The 22,179-nt window shown below is 39.4% G+C and overlaps 4 protein-coding genes across 4 annotated transcripts; 3 read left to right on the forward strand and 1 right to left on the reverse strand.

Moving 5' to 3' along the window:
• Window positions 1-5,442: 5,442 nt before the first annotated feature.
• On the forward strand, window positions 5,443-6,441 carry LOC116262664 (glucan endo-1,3-beta-glucosidase-like). The gene has a single exon (XM_031642144.1). The coding sequence runs from the start codon at window positions 5,443-5,445 to the stop codon at window positions 6,439-6,441; it is 999 nt and encodes a 332-aa protein (XP_031498004.1).
• Window positions 6,442-7,254: 813 nt separating this feature from the next.
• On the forward strand, window positions 7,255-8,425 carry LOC116262665 (glucan endo-1,3-beta-glucosidase-like). The gene is made up of 3 exons (XM_031642146.1): window positions 7,255-7,342; window positions 7,463-7,650; window positions 7,718-8,425. Exons 1-3 carry the CDS (start codon window positions 7,255-7,257, stop codon window positions 8,423-8,425), a joined length of 984 nt encoding a protein of 327 aa, XP_031498006.1.
• A 651-nt stretch (window positions 8,426-9,076) lies between these two features.
• LOC116263101 (glucan endo-1,3-beta-glucosidase-like) lies at window positions 9,077-10,325 on the reverse strand. Its single transcript, XM_031642693.1, has 2 exons — window positions 10,250-10,325; window positions 9,077-10,029 (listed from the first exon to the last, which is right to left on the reverse strand). The coding sequence occupies exon 2, from the start codon at window positions 9,995-9,997 to the stop codon at window positions 9,077-9,079; it is 921 nt and encodes a 306-aa protein (XP_031498553.1). The 5' UTR covers window positions 9,998-10,029; window positions 10,250-10,325.
• A 4,544-nt stretch (window positions 10,326-14,869) lies between these two features.
• On the forward strand, window positions 14,870-21,954 carry LOC116263100 (beta-1,3-galactosyltransferase 7-like). The gene is made up of 11 exons (XM_031642692.2): window positions 14,870-15,224; window positions 16,056-16,149; window positions 16,249-16,307; window positions 16,471-16,679; window positions 17,588-17,651; window positions 20,454-20,526; window positions 20,614-20,734; window positions 20,823-20,910; window positions 21,024-21,149; window positions 21,223-21,332; window positions 21,465-21,954. Exons 1-11 carry the CDS (start codon window positions 15,127-15,129, stop codon window positions 21,611-21,613), a joined length of 1,191 nt encoding a protein of 396 aa, XP_031498552.1. The 5' UTR covers window positions 14,870-15,126; the 3' UTR covers window positions 21,614-21,954.
• The last annotated feature ends 225 nt before the right edge of the window (window positions 21,955-22,179 follow it).

Here is a 22,179-nt window from a genome sequence, read left to right on the forward strand (position 1 = left end):
ATCTTTGGGTTCATTAGTGCATGAATGATTATATCTATTACATAATCGCTTAAAATCTCCGCTCATTTGGCTCGAGGGGTTTGAGTTCAGACTTTGTGCCTGAGTTGACTAACCTGCCTCAGAATTAGAGAAGTTTTCATCACGGGATCAACTTTTAGTTCTAATTTCAAACGCAGGCTTCACCTTTCTACTTTGCCTGATATGAGCTTGAACTTTACTGACAACCGCTACATGTGGGTTTGGCAATGGTTAAAGGATGAGTTGGGTGCGAAAATGATAAATCTGTATAAATCTGTCCTTTTCCCTCATTAAAGGGAAAATCTATTTTATTTTTAGCTTAATCTAGCTTGATTCTTCCCTCACTCCTTGGTAAAGCCGTAGCTGGCCGTACATCTTGACGTTGGGGAAGACGTTGAGGTTTTCCGTCAAGTGCATCACTACTATAAGCTGCTAATCATTGTTCAAATAATAAAAAAATGAATGTCGTAACACATAAAATATCAGGGATGAATTCGCTAATTGCAACAAGGAGAGAAGAGATACATTAATTGCCTCTAACTCAAGGACGATTTTGATTAAATCATGAACAAAAAACCACTTAAATATGAATAAACAGCATATCTGTATCTAGTTGTTCAAATTGAAATCTACGACTTATCCTGCCTTTTAGAGTTGTTACTAGTTAATAAAGTTTAGACTATACAAATTCGCCAGTTAACCTCTCTTCTTGATTTACTCAGCATGGTATCTTTGTGTGTGTGTGTGTGGGGGGGGGGGGGGGGGGTGGGAGAGAGAGAGAGAGAGAGAGAGAGAGAGAGGCCACGAACAAGCATTCAAGGCTCTTAAAAAACCAATGGCCTACAATTTCTTAATATGACTTTAGAAAATGTGTTGTTCATTGAAGAATGATCTAAGAGTTCGTTTTTAACAAAAGGACAATCTTGAGTACATGTAAAAGATACCAGAACAACATAGATCCAGTTCATATTCCTACATAAACTTTAACTTCGCTTCCAAACATTGCATCCTGCATTGAAGTGCTGCATTAATGTGCCATAAAGGGGACACCAGGACACATTTTCAATCATTTCTATGTATGGGACGTTTCATTTTTGTTTTTCTATTATTCTGACAGAAAATATGCATTAACATCATAATGATCGTGATCTTCCAAAGGGGTTCGACGCGCTATCTAATGCCTATGCTTATGTAAATTCCAAAACATAAATGCCCTGGCCGCGGTAATGGCCAATAGAAATTGTCTCAAAACTCTGAAGTTAGCCGAATGAAGAAAACTAGGATAATGTGATCTTCACGATGAAACGAAACTCCCATTAATCAGCATATAATGCACAACAATCCACATTTAGCTTCAACTCAATTTGTCCTTTTCTCTTGAACTCATCATGGTTGCAGTTTATGCTGGCTTGAGTATCCGTTGTACCAAGATCTTTGTGGCTCTTCACTTGCTTCAAGACTCATTTCTGCAAGTAAGTGACCAATAAGTTCCCATTCATTTATAGTTCAATAACAAAATATTGCTCGACTAAGTCCCATGCATGCATGCATTCCTGGATGCTGTTTCTTGGTGGACATGCACCAGAGTAATCGCACAAGTACTAGTCTCTGACTTTTTGATCCTCACCCGGATGCCATGGACAATATCTGGGGTAAACGCATAAGTTTTTCACTGGAGGTGAAAAATGAAGACTTGCAAGCCATTCCGTCTTCCCCAGCTTCTCCTTGTCAGAGCACCAGATACATATCATGCGCAAGATCCAGATTTATCTAACCAAAGGAATACCATCAGAGATAGCATTGGATATCAGAAGTGGTTGGCGCAATATAAGAATAAGGAAAGCATTAAAGATGAAAGTAATGATCTTGGAGGAAATACTCTTAATGATAATCTCGGAGGCCTAGATTATCTTGCCTTATCTTGTACACAAATTGATTGTGATAACAGGAAAGTATCCTCTCCAATTCCACACAAGCCAAGTCAAGCTTGAGCTCGACTCCACTCAGCAACTCCAGCTTGAACTTGACTAAGATGAGAGTCGAGCATAGAACATAATTGAGTTCGATGATACAACGTCCAGTTTGAATTCGACTCTTTTAACTCATTTATGATAAGCATGTCTTATTTTTTTAACTCATCCAACTTTATTAACTCGTTTAGTTGCTGCTTGTTTAATTATTTTCTCATTATAATTCAACATTCATTACCTAGTCGAGCCGAGTCGAGTTCTTACAACTCGAACTCTACTCAGTTTAACATTTCGAGCATAGATTTTGAGCTGGAGCTTGAGTTGTTCATGAATGAGTCGAGTTCGAGGCAGGTTTTGACTAATAGTTTGAGTTGAAATCGAGTTGGTTCGACACCTTGTGCAGTTCTCCGTTAGTGAGGAATCTCTTAGCAAATTCTCTCCGTTAGTGAGTGTAATCTCTTAACAAATTCTCTCCCGTGTGCTTGGTGAAGGAGAGCGTGGACGTCGGACTGTCCAAACTCCGAACCACGTGAAACCGCCGGGACTTTCTCTCTCTCTCTCTCCCTCTCTTTTACCTTTCTTTCACTGCGGATCGATTGATCGCTGCCAACATACTGCCGCATGTATGCTAACTCTGTGATGATTGAGTACATAATGGCCGGAAATGAGGCTGTTTTCTATCACCTGTCTCAGTTCGTCCTCGGGGCCATGGAAAAACCAGCGCCATTCTCTCATTTCCGCCATAATAAGCACCATTGGACTCACCACGGTGGTGTCCACGGCTGGCTGTACTAAGCAATTCTTACTCGTATTCAGAGAGTGCCTTCTCCGCAGACACTGTAGGTTTCATGTAAGCCATAGTCTACTTCTTCAGAGCTAGTCCAAGGCCAACCCCTGCTGCTCAATGTTTACCCATACTCTGCATAGTATGCTCATGAGCCAGAGCCAGATGTCGTATCACTTGTGCTCTCTCCTCTGCCCCTTTGACCAGTGTTCAAGGTGGCGGCTTCGCTACCATAATCTCTTAATGCAATGGGCGATTCTGCCTATGCTGCCATGGAGAAGGTCGGGGACTCAATGATGGAATCGGGATCTCCGATAACTGGTTGGCTGCCCGCGGGGTCCGGCGCTGCTACGATTTCGAATGCGCGTGCCTATAACAATAACTTGATTGCTCAGGTGTTGTCTGGAAATGGCACTCCAAGCAGGCCGGGGAAGCCATTGGAGGCGAACCTGTTGCTATGTTCAAAGAGGATCTCAAGCCAGGGGAAATTACTGAGAACTTTGGGCTCTTCTATCCTTACATGCAGCCTATGCACCCAGTCAACTTCCATCCGCGACTCTAGGCGCCAGAAGCATGGTATGGAAATTAGGAGCTTAGAGGTGTTGCCTCTGGTTTTTGTTATCTAGAGTGATGATCATGTGTTTGGAAAAATAGAATTACCTGACTTGTCTGTTAACAAGTTTAGGAGGACAAATGTTTTGTATACAGCTGGTAAATTGAAACTATGGATTTTCCTTACTTGGGTATTCTTCTTTCCTTGTAATAATCAGTCTTTGTTCCCCACTTTGACCGTCACCATTGTTATATTGCTATTTTAGACGCATACCTTGCATGTCTGTGCATCATGTGATGTTCCTCCTTTTTGAGTATTTTATTAGTCTAAATTGTTCTACTGGATCTGATCCAAGGAACCTTGAGCTCGATCTTCGTGCAAAATGTAAGACAATGCTGCAGGTAACCACAGGGTCTGCTAAAAGAGGTAGCCTCGACGCGGAAGGAATTATAATAAATATGTAACCCATAGATCGGCAAGTCTGGCATGTCTCGCAGATTTCCCTCACTATGGAGAAGATCACAAAGTAGGCATGAAGTTGGCTATCTCAAATATGGATTTATAAAAAGAACATAAGCCTAAAAAATTAGCAGTGACAATGGCATGACCCACTCCGACAAGCTTCTTTCGTTGGCATACAGAAATAGGGGTCCTAGACCGGGTAAGTGTTTAGACATATCAGATCAATATGCAGAGAATCACCCACAGACACACATATACAGAGAGAGACAGACAGACAGACAGCCGACAAAATCGGATGATGCATCACCAACATACAAAAGGATGGCAAGTGAAGCCCAAAAAGAAACAAGAAATAAGAGAAAAAAATAGAGAAACACAAACCTGGCAAGGCAGAGATGAGGAGGCAGGAGAGAGGGAGAGGTCAATGTAATTATAACTTAAATGATTATGAAGGGCTACAATCCACTTCCAAGATAAAATAATTATGAACTTGAGTATTTTGTGCTCCAGAATTTTTTAAATGTGTGTGCGGATGTGCATGTTATGCTCGAGTTTTAGGAATTTGAAATTTTGTTCATATCATATCTTTTTATGAACATGTTACACATATTGCATGCTAATTTGGTACAATCCCCCGAGAAAGACAAGTAGAGATTTGCCAATCGCATTCCAGCTATGCCTACTTGGATTCTGAAGGGAAACATTTTTTTCCTGTTTTGCTTATCAATCTCCAAGTTATCGCCTCCCCAGAGGAAGCGTAAGTGAAAAGCACGTTACAAGAACATGAATTTTATGACCAGCTTGTTCTTTCCATAAGAATCGATGTCGAAAATAACATGGCTAATGCGGTGGAGTTATCCATTCTGCAATTAAAACTGCACCTCTGCTAAACTATGTATAAGCAGGTCCATATATACTCCACAGTCCATATTGTGTCTCATCTTGCCTTAGTTTCTGTTTTCTTCGTATCTATCATGGCTGTTGTTCGTGCAGGGTTGAGTACCAGTTGTACCAAGGCCTACCTGGCTTTTGCTATACTGCAATATTACCTTACTTTCAGCAGTAAGTTGACAGCTTGGTCTTCCCCAATTTGCTGTACATTTCAATTTTAGTCTCTTTCTCATTTCTATGTATGCTTCATGCCCACTGACAAGTCCATAAGAATGTTAGGCAGGAGAGAAAGGTCAAGCATTTCATAGTAGTTATGAAACAGAAAAAAGGAAAGGGTGGAAAGGAAGACTGTTTAACTCATCATTTTTCTCCTTACCATTTTCTTCGGTTTTCTTTCTTTTCAATCGTACCGAACTTTTGGAGAGAGTTTTCCCATTTCTCCTCTATGTTGGCAGTTGTCTATGCTTTAGGTAATGTGGAAATAGTACAATTCTATCCCCCAAAGTAGGTAAGTACCAGAGGCAACAAAATGACTGTGATGTACCCACATAATCAGAATATCAAGCCGTAAAAGTTGGTAGCCGATAAAATTTGTAGGTTGTTGATATCATTTGAGTCAATTAAGAGTAAACATTTTAGTTTTTCCTCTTCGTTTAGTTTCACCAGGGCATTACAATCAAGAATGGTGTTCCTCACTCTTAAAACTACCATTTAAGCTACTGCTACACCGTAGTTCATTCATGATCGAATGGCAAGATTCTGCTATGGATAACTTTTCTAATTCATCGACTCTGCTTCAAAATTCAGGTGCGCAATCTATTGGTGTTTGCTATGGTTTGGTGGCTGACAACCTTCCTTCACCATCAGAAGTGGTGGACATGTACCACGACAACGGCATAACCAGTCTCAGGCTTTATGATCCCAATCCGGGTGCTCTCAATTCTCTCAGACATTCAGGTATAAATGTGGCCTTGGGAGTGAGGAATGAGGACATACAGGCTATTGCATCTTCTCCGGCCGCTGCCGATCACTGGATCTCCTTGAGCGTGAAACCTTATGCTTCCTCTGTGTCAATCAAGTATGTGACAGTCGGCAATGAGATAATTCCAGGCCCGCTCGCGCATTTCGTCCTACCAGCGATGAAGAACCTCCATAACTCTCTCATGGCCGCGGGCCTAGGGATAGTTGGTGTCACCACAGTGGTGTCTATGCCTGTGTTGGGCAATTCCTACCCTCCCTCACAGGGCGCTTTCTCACCAGATGTTGTTAGTGTTATGGCTTCCATCGTCTCACTCCTTAACGCCACAGGCCGCCCACTGCTTGCCAATGTGTATCCATACTTTTCATATGCTAACGACCCAGTTCACATATCTCTTTCCTATGCTCTTTTCACTTCCCCTGCACCCGTTGTTCATGACGGACCGTTCCTGTACCAAAATCTCTTCGATGCAATGGTCGATGCTCTTCATGCGGCCATGGAGAAAGTCGGCGGCGCCGGCGTCCTGGTCGTTGTCTCGGAAAGCGGCTGGCCGTCTGCAGGCGCCGGCCCTGCCACCATCACGAATGCGGAGACGTACAACAACAACCTCATCGCTCATGTGCTCTCCGGCAAAGGCACACCAAGAAGGCCAAGGAAGCCATTGGAGGCGTTTGTGTTTGCGATGTTCAACGAGAACCTCAAGCCTGGTCCGATTACTGAGAGGAACTTCGGGCTCTTCTATCCCAACAAGAAGCCTGTCTACCCTGTTAAGTTCCACAAATAAGCGTTCTTTCATTCTCCGTTCACCCTGTTAAATTCCTCGAATAAACATTATTCTGTTCCTATCTTGCATTTAGAAGTTTTTGTTGCTCAATGTATGTTCTATTGGAAAATATCAATGCCATATTTTTTTTACGGGTCAAGATATCATCCATGTACAGCTTATCCAAATTGTCTTACACACTGTGGGATGTAAAATAATCGGATATAATTATTACTGATCAATAATTCATCTAAATAGATAAATTGGTGAATAAATCTGGATCTGATTATTAGTTGAATTTAGGTTTGGTGTGCCATTTGTATTTGAATTAGTACCTAGATCCGATGGGATGACCCATTTACATATAAATCTAAGATCTTATGCTGGTCGGATCCAAACTCAATTTTAAAAATTAAAGTTCTAAATACGAGTCCCATTGAAACCGAACTACGTAAAATATGATTAGGTCAAATTCTGGAACAGTTTACATCCCCTAGTTTCACTATTTCATGGGTCCTAAGACACCATTTACTTCCTAATTGGATATTCTTGTAGAAACATTTAAAGTAAGCCATTAGTAGAGCTGTTTGACTACCAAAGAAGGCTTCATTTACTTCCTTTCAAGATAATGACCAGTTCATGACACTAATTTCCTTTCATTAGTTTCTATAATGAGCGGCAAGAGAGAGTAGCTACTAAAATGTCAACTTAAGCATTCCTATCTTACCATGAAAATTTCATATATTATTCTATCGAGGGAGGGAGAATGGTCACCTAAACAATATTAAATTGCAATCCTTTTGGTTCCCTTTCCCTTCCTTCATACCTCATCATATGGCGGTTGCAGACGGAGCTCTGTGGACATTCAGTTGCTCAACGGTCTTGACTCTTTCTTTCTTGCAATTCTTCCTCAATGTTGGTAGTAAGTTAGAAACATGTTTTGATTGTTTTGGAATATGATTTGACAGATGATATGGCTCACTCACGACGATAATTGACCGACCATATGTGCTTATCAATTTATGCTTCCGAAACATTTCAGGTGGCCAACCGGCGGTCGGCGTCTGCTACGATACTCAGGCCGACAATCTGCCGCCGGAGAAGGAAGTGCTGCCGCTGTTTGAGAGCAGCGGCATAACCAGCGTCAGGCTGTTCCGACCTGACTCCGAGATGCTCGATGCCCTTCAGTATACAAGGATAACCGTGGCATTGGGAGTAGACAACAGTGAGGTGCAGCTTCTTGGTACCTCGAAAGAAGCAGCCAGCGCATGGATATATATGCACATCACATGTACAGAGCTACCATCGTTCGGTGATCATCAAATACATCATCGTCGGCAATGAACTCATTCCTGGACCCCTTGCTCCCTACGTCTTGACGGCCATGGAAAACTTGGATGACATGCTCAGCCGCCATGGCATAAGCTCAATCAGTGTTACCACCACGGTCCTCATGGATGTGCTCACCTATGTCTATACACCTCCCTCGCAAGCCTTCTTCTCATCGAGTTCTGTGGATTTTATGTCATCCCTGCTTTCCTTCCTCGATTCCAGAGGCTACCCTCTTTTCGTCAATGTCTACCCTTTCCTTGTATACTACGCTACCGGGAAGATACCGCTTCAATATGCGCAGTTCACTTCCCCTGTACCGGTTGTTACAGACGGTAGCTTCTCGTACCTGAATCTTCTCGATCAGATGGTTGATTCATTGTACGTGGCCATGGAGAAGGTCGGGCAGACGAACGTCACGCTTGCAATTGCCGAGACCGGATGGCCGTCGGCGGGGGTTTCAGGCGCATCGGTCGGCGACGCCAGCATCTATAACAACAATTTCGTCGCTCATGTATTGTCCAGTAAGGGAACGCCGAGGAGGCCCAATACGCCATTGGAGGCGTTTGTGTATAATATGTTCAATGAAGACCGGCGGTCCGGCGTGTTTGCAAACCTCGGTCTTTTTTATCCTGACAAGAATCCTGTCTATCCAGTGCAGTTTGGTCTATCGTGATCGAAAATTAAAGGATAAATTCGGGAGATATTGATTTCCTTTTCGTCTTGTTTAATTATAAATTGTCTTTCTATGAGTTATTTTTTAATGTTTATTTCACAGCCTTATGTCATCAAGATTTTGGATTGTTTCGCGAGATATATGATACATCATCCGAATTTTTCTTTGAGAAATTTCATCTGTATTTCAACACATGAAGAAACAAGATGGATATGTTGTCCTAACTCTACCTGGTGGTCCTCATCCGAATAAAAAATTGAGAATTATGTAACAAATTTTTTTTGTTGATTCCTACGTGTAATGTTTCTTCTGCACTGCCACCTATTGGTTATCCTAGCATGCAGTTCTATTGTGTGCATATATAATGCACACTCTCTTATCTTCTTCTTACTTTTAGGTTTAGAGCTTCAGAGCTGCATCAACGTCAGGGTGTACAAACCAGTTTTAATAAGATCAGGCCATGAATGCCCTGTAAACGCGGAATAGGAAAGAAGGAGAGTGTTGCAAATATAAAAATAAAGACAAGAAAGAAAGATAAGTTCATAAATTATCAACTTCAAATGTTCAGCACGAACATCATACATATGTCAAACGGTTGAATGTGAACATAATCCTCCTGCGGATTGGAGTTGGCGATTGCATTTTTTGAAATCAGTTGAAGACGGGGTAGACAGGCTGCATGCTAGGATAGAAGAGGCCAAAGTTCTGCTCGACGGCCTCCCCTGGCTTTTGGTTCTCGTTGAACATTGCAAACACATAGGCCTCTATGGGTTTCCCCGGCCTCTTCGGGGTACCGTCGCCAGAGGTTACATGAGAAATAAAGTTATTGACATACGCCTGGGCATTCGCGACGGTGGCCGCGTCGCTGCCGGCGGACGGCCAGCCGCTCTCTGAAATCACGATCCCTACGCTACTACCGCCGGCTTTCTCCAACGCCGAGTAGAGCGCATCCACCATGGCGTCAAAGAGGTTATGGTAAGACAGGGCCCCGTCCTGAACAACAGGCGCGTCGCCGGCAAAGAGTGCATAAGGCAGCGCTATTTGCCCTGGGCTCCCGGTGTACGCAAAATATGGATACACATTGGCAAGGAAAGGGGAGCCGTTGCTGCTGAGGAAGGAGACGATGTCGGACATCACGGCGGCCGTCACGTCGGAGAAGGCGCCCTGTGAAGGAGGGTAGGACGAGCCCAGCACGCTCATGGACACCACCGTCGACACGCGTATGCTGCTGCTCAGGCTGGCGGCGGTGAGCGACTTCAACAGATTCTGCATCGCCGGGAGGACGTACTGAGAATTTGGGCCTGGAATGACCTCATTGCCCGCTGTGATGTACTTAATCTTGACATCGGAATATGCTGCTACGTTGGTGTGGACCCAGTCGTCGGCAGCAGCTTGGGAGCCGGCGATGGATGCCAGATCCTCATTTCTTACTCCAAGCATTACCTCAATTGGTGAGCCTTTAAGAGCCGTGAGTGCATCGGTGTTGGGTTCATAGAGCCTCATGGCGGCTATGCCCTTGTCTGTGAACAACTTCACCACGTCCACCGGCGCCGGCAGGTTGTCGGCAACCATCCCATAGCACACACCAATCGGCCCCGCCGCACCTGCAAATTTTTTCAGGAAAAAAGTTTAAACCATGGAGTGCCTACCCATGTGCAGCACAACGTGAAATGCGCTCTCCCGTAATCTTTCGTCACATCGATAAAAGCATGCTACATCAGATCCATGGACTCAGTTGGATGAGAAGTAATCAAACATACAAAGAAGAACATTATATATATATATATATATATATATAGAGAGAGAGAGAGAGAGAGTAAGTACTGGTCAGAGTGGAGCAGTGTTGTAACAGGAAGAGGAGAGCCAGGGGCAAAATTGAGGAACAGGAACTGAGCGTAGCCATTGCAGTGGGCAAGAAAGAAAGATGGTTATCGACACCTGGGAAGGGGTACTGCACCTCTGTATGGAGCTGTTAGCAACTCAGGTGTCCCCCTTTTATTGCTAGCTCTGCCTTTCTACAGCAGTGACTATCAAGGGAATAAAGAGATACACCCCTCAAACTTTGTGGTTAATTTTACAGCACCATTCATTTCATAGATTTTCCTGCAATATTCTACACCTTAATTGCCTTTATTTTTTCATATTTAGTTTTTTCATTTTCACTTTGCAGATTCATCAACTTATTATTTTAGGAAACACCAATCTTTCTATCCAACAAACTCAGGCAATATTGATCGGATCATAACGTGTGTTCAACATTGCAATTAGTTTTTACAGTTTGTTTTTTTTTTTAGTTTTTAAAGGGGTTCTTTTCAATCTTCTCATCACCTTTTTCATCTTCTATAGGAATTCTTTCTTGTCTTTTTGACATATATTCATAAGTTTTTTTAAAAAAATCCATTGCTGTATTTTTCGTAAGAAGCCGCCCTATTGATTCAGTTCGCCACATATAATATAAATAAAAATATATATATATATATATATCATTTATTTGTATGTCCTGCTTAAGTTTTCACTTAAGCTGTAAGTCGTCCTTAATTAAAGGACAGAATTGCCCAAGAAAGAACTATGGCTCTTAACCCGAAGCAAAGCTTTGCAAGCTAAGGAAATGTGAAGGATGGATCAGGGAAAAACGTCAAAATTAATGAATGGATGTTTAGGGAAGATTGCTAATGCAGATAGGATAAGGAGAAATCTCTTGTTTACATAATTGGATCGCCAAATCTTGCCGAGCCTAAAAAACTAGCAATACCCTAAGGATTTCTCTAGGTATGTCAATATATCATATTTGGATAAGACATCTGACTAAACAACTTAAAAAAAAATTGGATATGAAAAAAAAATTAATATTTGATTAAAAAATCAGATTAAATTTAGGATTTAAGAAATGACATCCGATCATATTCAATATAAATATCTAGTCAGATTTGAATATGCATAAATATTTCATCAGATTTAAATAACTACTCTACATCCCATTCTTTTACATTTTCAAATCGAACATATTGAGTTCAAAGTTTGGATTTCGATTGTAAAATCATATTTTGGATTAGAAAATGACTTTTCTTTATTCATATTCGAATCTGAGTTTCAATTGATGATGTAATTAAGGGTGTATCTGATTAGACTCAGATCTGCTGACCAAGATTGTGATTGAGGCCATTTGGATTTGGATTCAAGACTCTTGACCGTCATATAGTCTTTAAGCTCTATGATCATCTCTAATTTCCGAATTCAACTTTTCATTTTGACTTTTCAAATTCATCACCTGATTATTTTAGAAACATCAATCTTTCTATCCAACAAATTTAAGCTGTTCTTTTCAGTCTTCTGCTCACCTTTCCATCGTCTATAGGAATTCCTTTTTGCCTTTTTACACATACACATAAATATATTTTTTAAAATTCATTATTGTACTTTGAATTAAGAAGCAGCAATATTTATTCAGTTAGCCATATACATAATTTATTTGTATGTCCTACTTTAAGTTTTCACTTAAGCTGTAAGCCGTCCCTTAAGTAAATGGCCAAAATGCCATTTTATTAAGAAACAACTATACCTCTTAATCTAAGCAAGGATTTGTAAGCTAGTAGAGGAAAAACGTCAAAATAAATGTAAGGATAAATATGGAAGATTGCTAATGCAGATAAGATAAGGTGAAATCTCTTTCTTACATAATTGGATTGCCAAATACACGTTTTTTGTGAGCTTCAAAAACTAAAGATACTCTAGGGATTTCGTTAGTGACGTCAATATATCCGATTTAGATAAGACATCTCACTGAATAGTTCAAAAAAAAAAAAATCAGATATGAAAAAAAAAATAATATCTGATTAAGAAATCAGATTAGATTTGGATTTAAGAAAGGACATCCGATCAGATCCAAATATGCATAAAGATCTGATCGGATGCTAATTGGGATGCTCATCAGTTTAGCTTTAAATAGATATTCAGTTCAAAATTCAGATTCCGATTGTAAAATCAGATTTTGGGTTCTGACATAACTTTTCTTTGTTCATATTCAAATCTGAATTTGAATTTGAATATGTGAATATCCAAAAACAGATGCAATTATAGGTATATCTTATTTGACTCTGTTCTGTTGATCAAGATTGTGATTGAGGCCATCTGATTCTGATTCAAAACTCCCGACACATTTACCATATCCACATCCAATTCTCACCCTGACGCTTAATATGCAAACTGCCGGTTGCGATGTAGGAGACATGAAATTGAACTGAACCAATATCTATTAATTTATTTAGAGTTGGAATGAGACGATGAAGCACTCATATTATTTTTTGATCAAATTTATGACATCTCAAAGGTTTTAGTTTTATATTGAAAATTATAGAAAATCTTTAAGGGCTTATTTAGGGTTTTTTAAAAGTGATTATTTTCCATAGTTTCTAATCTTTTTGGGTTGGAACTGAATTTGCTAAGGGGCAGCTTAAGATCCATCAAGCTAGGAGCCCAAATCAGGTTCTTATAATGGTACAAAGTTAATTCAACACATGGACCTGGCGTGCCACATGTGCAGATTTGTGTATGTTAAGTGGGGTGAATTATATACTCCAAAAGTTTAGTTCCATATTAAAAATTATAGAAAACCTTTAAGAGCTTGTAATGGGGTTTGGTTAAGTGATTTGTTTTTCACTTCCTATCCTTTTCTTGAGACTGAAATTGAAATTGCTTTGGAGTAGTTTAGGATTCACCAAATTGAGACCATGAGCCTGGTATGAGAATGAGGAGTGTCATTACAAAAACTAACCCAAATAGAAGGTTGTTGCATAACTAGCTGAAATAGCCTAGGTAGTAGGATTAATAATAAATCTAGATATTTATCTTGTTCAAGTGCTTGTGCTTACATGTAAATGTAATAATATTGATCCAAGTCTCTTGGTTATTGATACTACCCAAAGTCATCCATTTCTTGGTTATTGATACTGCACAAAGTCATCTATTTGAAGCAGAAAAACAAAAAGAAAAATGTGTGAATAAAACTAGGTGACAAAAATGATAATCTCATTTTTTTCTTTGTTTTTCTCTTAACTGTCTACAGAGCTAGTTATATGGTGGGGTGGCTCTAAAAGACCAAAATCTATAGTCAGTTTTCTTGATATTATGGGTAAATACTAGCTATCACTTGACCATTTAATCAGGCATCAAAAACAAATAGATGATTGAGAGCAAAACAAGAACAAAAATGTATAAATAATATTATCAGACAAATTATTTAAGAATGATTATGTTGGGTGAGTATAATGAGTATTTTATCCTACTATCCAACAAAAGGGCCGAAGTTGCCACCCTTTCCTCCATCTTCCTTCGAGTACCAGGCCTATTTCTAGTGCTTTAGGGTAATGGATTTGGTATACTTCTACATGCATATCATTGTGGTGTCTTTTACACCACAAAAAAGTTGATGTCCCATAAATTCGAAATAAAAAATGGCTGCCTAATAGCCTCTGCCTTGTCCGTTGCACTACCCCCCTCAGGGATGAATGGGGATTTCTATTAATATATTTGGCATATAATGAAATCGTACTTTCTTGATTGTATATGTTGAAGCATGGTTGTTCTTTTGGATGAATCCAAGCATATGTTTGGTTATATGACCAAAGTTAATGTACATACTGGCACATCATTCTTTGAAATTTATAAATCTAAATGAGCCAGGTAACGCATAAATCAACTTTGCACATAAATAATACCAAAGTTTCATATCCAATCAGATTGATTTAAATTGAGCAGATTAGAGACATCAACATCATTCCATTGCAATAGAGAACTACGTTGGTTCTCGAAGGGCTTAGTGTAATGGATGTGGGTGGAGTTGGTAGGCAACTAGTATTCTTTTTAAATATTTATGTTATTAGCTTTTATTACAAGGACCACTGACGTACAAGTTGAAGCACGGCAATGTGAAGTTAGCTCCGGCCATTAGCTGAGTTAGGGTCCCACCTGCTTACCGAAACAAATGGTACGAAAAACAGATCGGAAAATGTAGCTGACAACGAAGTGAAGAGAAAGAGAGAGACTCTCCTTCAGGTTGGCATCAATGAGCTGTACTACCCACGTATTCTTTCACTATCAAGCTGGCATTTTGGACTTGGATCTGTTATTATAGATTAAATATCATATTTGATCTGTTGAATATTGCTGAGACTCGAGAGTTCGAATCTAAGTATAACGCGAATGCAGAACGAAGTTTGAATTTCTACTGGGATTCGGAAAAACAGGTCACATCGGATTCGATTCCGTTACGGTGACTGTATTGGATTCTTTTCAAATCGGGTTGGAATTAAGTGCCGGCTTGTATCCGAACGGTCAACATGGGCGGCAGATCGAGCCACGGATCTCTTCGAGCGAAACTGCTGACTTGGCGGTAACCATTTGAAAAAGGGAGGGAGAGTGGGCCCACTATCTTCTGACTCGAACGAGACGAGGGAAGAAGGAGGAAGAGGAGTTGGAGGGGAGACGAAGGGGAGGAGGAAGCCGTCCCCTCTCTCTCTCTCTCTCTTTCTCCCCCCCACACTGTCTCCCTCTCTCTCTCTTTCTCTCCCCCCGCCCACTGTCTCCCTCCCTCTCTCTTTCTTTGTGCTCGACTTCCGTGGGGGCAATCAGACGTCCTCAGACAACGAAAAGGAGGAAGAAGGAAGATACCAGGACCCTTTCTTTTTGGGGGCAGAGGGAAAGAGATGAAGGGTGGTCGGGAGAGCCGTGAGATCATCAGGAGGACGAGGATATTCCTCCTCTGCATTGCCTGCTTTTTCGTCGGAACGCTCGTCACCAATAGGTCCCTACCTCTCCCTCTCTCTCTATTCCTTCTTACTGTGGTCGTTTTTTCCTGTTCTTGGTATCAACCATGGATGCCCATCTTCGCAAAACATTCTGAAGATCTGCCACCCAGATGGGAAATCGAAAATTATTTGTTGTCATCCTTTCACAATTCTCTTTGTTTAGTGGTTTTCAAATAATTATTGTTCCGAAGATACAACGAATGAAGAATTGTCGACTTGACGGATCCGGTCGAAAAGATAAAACGGGTAATTTTTCTGGATCAATTTGGGAGAAAATTGACGATGCAGGGATTTGCGTTGATGATGCCATGCAGCGATTTCCGTTGATGGTTTCCGAGGGAAAAGAGAAATACTACTTGTTGATGCTTTCGTTTACGGAGGAACACTTCCTGGTTCCTTATGTGACTAATCTGGACAGATCTAGAGCCTTTAACTGAGGAATTTGATGAGTTGGTGCCTCCTGTTGATGATTTTGGAGATAAAAAAATTATGATGCTCTCTTTTATGGAGGAATAGTTCTTTGTCCTGCTTATGACCAATGTGGACAGATCTAACGGATTTGACCAAGGAACCTGACAATGCAGTCTGCAGAGAGAACATAAGAGCTTTCTGTTTGGTGATGCCTTCATTTATGGAGGACTGGTTCTTTTTCTTGTTTGTTTGTTCATTCTTTTTTGGTCCCGATGGGTATTGTCACTATCCATGGTTGGTTAGCAAAATTAGGCTAGAGTCCATTTTTTGTCTTTTTAGAATGAACTTGCACTTTCTCTTCTGGAAAAGAAATAAATCATATATGATTTTGCTAAACTTCTTGATTGGTGTTTTAGGGTGTGGTTTCCTCCCGAAGCAGGTGGGCAAATTATCACGAGAAGACAGCAAGAACAGGGGCTGAAGATCGTAGATGGATGTACAATGAAGAGGGTTAGTAGTGTTGCACAGAATTTTGTCGCGAGACATATCTTTGTGGTTGTTTACTCAGTGGTATGCTGAGTCCCTGTCTATTCTTTCCCTTCCTATCAGAAGCTTGGCCAAGACAGAGGTGCAATTGAAGAGGTTCACAGGACCTATGAAGCTGTCCAGTGAGTAGTTTTTCATACATGAGCTTGCAGAAGTCCAAAATCTTCATCTAAATCATGTTAGAAACCATGCTTTAGGCCGTTCTTGAATATGAAGCTGAGACCTCTATAGAAACTTGCTGTTCTTTCTTTTCTGCCCTCAATGAGTTTCAATTGATCATTCCAGGATCTTGGATAAAGCTATATCTACACTGCAAATGGAGCTAGCAGATACACGTAGGAAACAGGAGAACAACATTGAAGGCTTACCTCCGGCACTGAAATCTTCTTATGATGTTCAGTCACGGAAGAAAGCTTTTGTTGTGATTGGCATAAATACAGCCTTTAGTAGCAGAAAGAGAAGAGATTCCGTTAGAGAAACCTGGATGCCACAAGGTGTATTTTATCATCCTGCTTATTCTACAATCTCTGCCTGTATTTGAAATATTTTAAATCATACTTGAAACCCTGGATATCTTTGCGATATTTTGGTCATACCAGATAATTCTGTTGTGAGGGTAAATTTGTCTGAAACAGTGTCCGGGTTCTTTCCTTTCTGCATTGGTTTATTTTACTCTGTTCACGTGCATGCTTTCAATATGAGGATTCAAGGCATATCATTCTTCAGAAGACCTGCTTGACTTGTTTGGCAGAATCAAACATAGTCATGTTCTGCCTTTTGATAGAGCTTTAGTAGTTGATCCGTATATTCACATTTTTATCCCAGGTGTTCCTGTTTTTGTAACATTGTTTCCCTTTTAGCTAAATCAGCTTCATACTTGAGAAATGGTAATTATGTATGCTCGTTAAATAAGAGGAACTTGCAGTTAGCTATTGAACAGTATTGCGTTTACTGCAAAAATGTTTTACCTCACCTCAGTTATGAATTATGATAATCTACTACAAGTTCCATATTATTTTGTAATTATCCTGTTGTAGCCAATTATACAATGGGAGACCAAATGTTCATTTTGTAATAACAACCACTTATTTGTCAAATTTGTAGGTCTGACTTAACACTTTATGACTCTGTCTCCGAGACAGCACTTAGTGCTATCATCATTATGATCAAGGACAGCCATTTTTTAGCACCAGTAGTTTTAGTGGTTTTCTGTTACTACGCTGCAAATAGCCTGTCAGCTTTGTTATTTGTAATTTTGTACTAATAAATGATGTCTAAATTTGAAAGAAAGATACTTAATTTATGAAGCAACTATCAGAATTCTGTTGCCTTGTCATATTTGGAATTTTGAGGACGTCGGAGTAGGACGTTTCTTTGACATTTTACCATTTCCATCAATTAGGACAGAAGCTGATGCAGTTAGAACAAGAGAAGGGAATTGTTGTCCGTTTTATGGTTGGTCATAGGTACATTCTGCTCTAGTCACTATGTTTATACAGAACTTTCTTTTTTCCTTCTCTAACTTCCTTTTTTATCTCTTAGACCTTGTAATGTCTAATAAAAAAAATTTCTATGCAATATGCCGCTCTTTTTTATTAACAGCAATATACTGCTTCTCAATGTTATATATGTGTGTGTGTGTGTGTGTGTGTGTGTATATATGTATATACAATGTGTTGAAACAAAATGGCGAGGGGGAGAGCAAAAAAAAAAAAAGGTAAATATATTGCCAGAACAAACTATTTAGAAGAAATTGCTCAGATCTATCTAAATTTTTATTTTAAAAGTACATAGTCATATTTTGAGGTATATTTTCTAATAACAGTAAAAAAATCTTAGAATGTTAATGGAAGCAAATTCTTACAAATACCATTCTTCGAATTATTTTATATACCAAGTATATTAAAATGATAAGATTTTGTAAAATAAAAAGAAAACATTATCAAAGGCTGAAAGATCATATTTTTAGAGTATATGAGGTATATTTTCTAATAACAGTAAAAAAACTCTTAGAATGTTAATGGAAATAAAATTATTACAAATACTATTCTTTGAATCATTTTATATACAAAAGTCTATTACAAATGCAGTCTATCAAAGTAATAAGATTTTTTTAAATTAAAGAAATTTTACATTAAAAAATGCAATGAAACATATGTATGAGGAAGCAGGCCACACCATATGAACAACTCAAAAAGTAGCTGATCGGGCAAAGGAGGTCAAATATAGGGAACAAAATCAAGCACCGGATTGACATAATCAGAGAATGAAAGAAAGATGGATGAACGCCAATTGTAAATGATCTATGTCACATGAGTGTGGGGTGCGGGTGCAGATGCGGGTGCCGGTGCCGGTGCGATGTATCCCAAAAAATTTGTGTGCGAGGGTGCAGCGAGGTGTATATATATAATATATTTATTATACATATATATAAATGTATGTATTCATAATATATATAATTTTAGCTTGTTTCTTAGGTTAATGTGTCCTTTCTTTTACTTTTATTGCTATACATAGAGAAAGAAAGGGACAGGGAGAAGAAAAAAAAAAGGAAAATATTTTGAACTTGCATAAGAAAGGATGCGGTTGGGGTGCGTGTCGGAGCTGCATCAGCGTCGTGTCGACACGGGTGCGGCCCCTTTTTTTGAAGAGTCCTTGTGACATAGTAAATGATGCATTTGAGTGTGTGAGGTTTCAAAATGGGGTGAAAATGAATCAAAAGAAAGGATACATAAGAATCTAGTATTCTTGGAGATGGAGAGAGGAAGGTTGGTGGTGTGGGGGGGGGGGGGGTGTGAGGGGAGGGGAGAGAGAGAGATTTAATAACACATCTAAAGAGGGCAGGGAAAATTTTGTAATTAGGTAAGACCTTGCATGAAGAAAGTATGCGGTCCCATGATGGAATTCGAAGGTCTTTTCCTCAATAACGAATGTGTGCATTATGCTAATGATTGCAATGAGTTTACCAAAAACCGTATATGCATGTGATCTCTCACGATATGGATGATTTACTGAAGGATATTTACTTGTCATTGCAAATGTGTCTTTTTTGGCGAGATTCTTTTTCTAAAGAAGGGACAAGCAAGGCAAGAAGTTAAGAATTTAATGGTTATACATATGGGAAAATGAGGACAAGAAAATGTTGCAACTAAGGGATATAACAAGTAATGAGTTCTTGATTATAATAATAAATAAGCACATCAAAATGAAATACATATCTGTTTATGTGTTTGGCCATCAAGAAATGCTTTGAGTTTGATTGTCATGGTGTTAGAATTGGTAGAACACTAGAAGTCAAAATCTGTATACGAACGTATGAAAACCATTGTAAGTTGCTACATGGGAATGCTTGCTAAGTGAAAAATGCATTTTCATAGAAGAGTTAGTTATTTTTTCAACTTTCAAAAGGATTTTTAAGTTGGCAATATGTGAATTATTTGATTTATTTGATTAGAAGGCCCAGAGTATTGATGAATTCTCATATTTCATGTTTCCCAATGCATAAAGAATATGTGCTTATGATAAGATAGTGGATGCTAATGAGTTGGCTATAAATTTGTATCCCTTATAGTATTTAAAATAGCATTAGATATCATTTGTACTTTTATGTGTACTGATTTGCTGCTGTTCTTATCTCACTTCCCACCGTCACATGACCTCAACATGGTTTCTTGAGCTTAATTTTGCTCCTATCATCATGTTGCTTTTGAGTTTTGACACTTGGTGAATGATGCATAATATAGTATATGGAAATTAATTTTTGTGCATTTGCTAATTCCATGGCACTTTTATTTGTTTAATTACAATTATTACATTGTATTGCATAGATTTTTTTTAATATGTATAATATATAAAGTGCTAATATTCTTATTTGTATAATTAGCCTTTGTTGCTTGCTATTGTATCATTTATGCATTCAAGATTTCCTTTCCTGATGTGGTGTAAACAAAATTAAGCGCTTTCTGCCATTTTCCTATTTCTCAATGAAATCATTTTTTTATTAATGTCAAAAGTGGCAGGGATTGGTTACAATGTTACTAACCACATTCCGTCTTAAAATTCAGGCCCAGTTTGATGTTTGGCACATGTATGCATTTGCTCTTCATTATGCTTGTTTGCTTTTTTCCCACAATATCATGATTTCTTTTATTTCAGTTTTGCTCTTCCTACTATTTATCGTCTCTTCTTGCTGAGCATTTGTTCCTAGTCAGGAATGGTTGTTGCATTGATATGTAGGAGTGGTAAGCTGAATGGCTTTTATTTTTCAGTGCTACATCCAACAGTATCTTGGATAAAGCAATTGATTCAGAAGATGAACAACATAATGATTTCCTTAGACTGGTACCATTCATCTCTGCTTTATCAGTAAGGAAATGTGGAACATGGATGTTGACATGCACAGTATTTGACTTGCTGTATCAATTGCAGGACCATGTTGAAGGATATCACGAACTTTCTGCAAAAACAAAGATATTCTTCTCCACTGCAGTGGCTAAATGGGATGCTGAGTTCTATGTTAAAGTAGATGATGATGTACACGTTAATTTGGGTATGACTTTCAAGCTCCAAGTGTGCATTTGTCACTTGCGGAATAATTTCTTGCCTTTGCAATCGTGATGTCATTGACTTGTTAACAGGCATGCTCGCTGCCACTCTTGCCCAACACCGTTCTAAGCCTAGGGTTTACATTGGCTGTATGAAGTCTGGACCAGTATTGTCGCAGAAGTAATTTACTTATAATAAATTTTCCAGTTCATTTTATACATTATTGGTTCATTAAATTTTCCAGTTCACTTTATACATTATTGGTTCATTTTTATTTTTCTGTTACACTTCAGGACTGTAAAGTATCACGAGCCAGAACATTGGAAGTTTGGTGAAGAAGGAAACAATTATTTCCGGCATGCAACTGGACAGATATACGCTATCTCAAAGGACCTTGCAACTTATATTTCGATCAACCAGTAAGTGGGATTTATGGGTTCTGCTTCATCGATACCCTGATCAGTCACCTCATGTTGATGCTTGATTCTCTAGGCCCATCCTACACAAGTACGCAAATGAAGATGTCTCTCTTGGTTCTTGGTTTATCGGGCTGGACGTTGAGCAGATTGATGAGCGAAATATGTGCTGTGGAACTCCACCAGGTAAAGATCTCTAGGCTCTAGCAAAATTCTTCTCTGAATCAGGAACAATTTTTCTTTTTCAGAAATTTGGACTATCATTCGGTAAAGGTCAAAATCAGTTTCATTCTGTGCACATTCTGTTTTATTTTCAAGATTGCGAATGGAAGGCACAGGCCGGAAATGTGTGCATTGCATCCTTCGATTGGGGTTGCAGTGGCATTTGCAAGTCAGTGGAGAAGATCAAAGATGTTCATGCACGATGTGGTGAAGGAATTGAAGCTGTTTGGAGTGCTCTCTTCTAAATTTTAAAGGGATCGGTGGACGTTCGACATTTCTGTTATTCTTTCCTGGGGTTCTCGCTGATCCCCTGCCTCAGGCTGACTTTGAATTGATGATAGAGGGCATCAATATTACACATTACGAAATTGGGGCTCATACAAAATGTTCAAGTGAGCAGTACTGCATGCCGGTGGCATGTGCGGTCCATAGCCTTTGTGTTCGAAACCGAGCATCTTTCTGTCTATCATTCTTGTTTATATTCTTTTTGCTTCTAAATTGGGCTTGCAGCGTTTTCTCAGGCTGCAGGCGAATGTTGTACTTCAGTCTCTAACAGCAAAATTTAATGTACTTGGCCGTTTTTTTATCCTTGTCACTGGGAGTTGGGAAGCTTTTGTGTTCTGGAACAGAATTAGGTTTGAGTAATTACTGGCAATACCCAGCGAAGAGGAACAGTCAATGCTTCCATGCTGCGGCAAATGTGACGGGCCTGAAAAGAAGTCAATGTATCTCCATTCTCTAATTGCCAGTTTTTCCAGTCCAAAATGTCAAGTCATGCCAATGGTTTCTCAAACCATCTAGGCGGTTATTA

Source organism: Nymphaea colorata, chromosome 10 (genome assembly GCF_008831285.2).
Source record: "Nymphaea colorata isolate Beijing-Zhang1983 chromosome 10, ASM883128v2, whole genome shotgun sequence".
In the NCBI taxonomy this organism is placed as follows: Eukaryota; Viridiplantae; Streptophyta; class Magnoliopsida; order Nymphaeales; family Nymphaeaceae; genus Nymphaea; species Nymphaea colorata.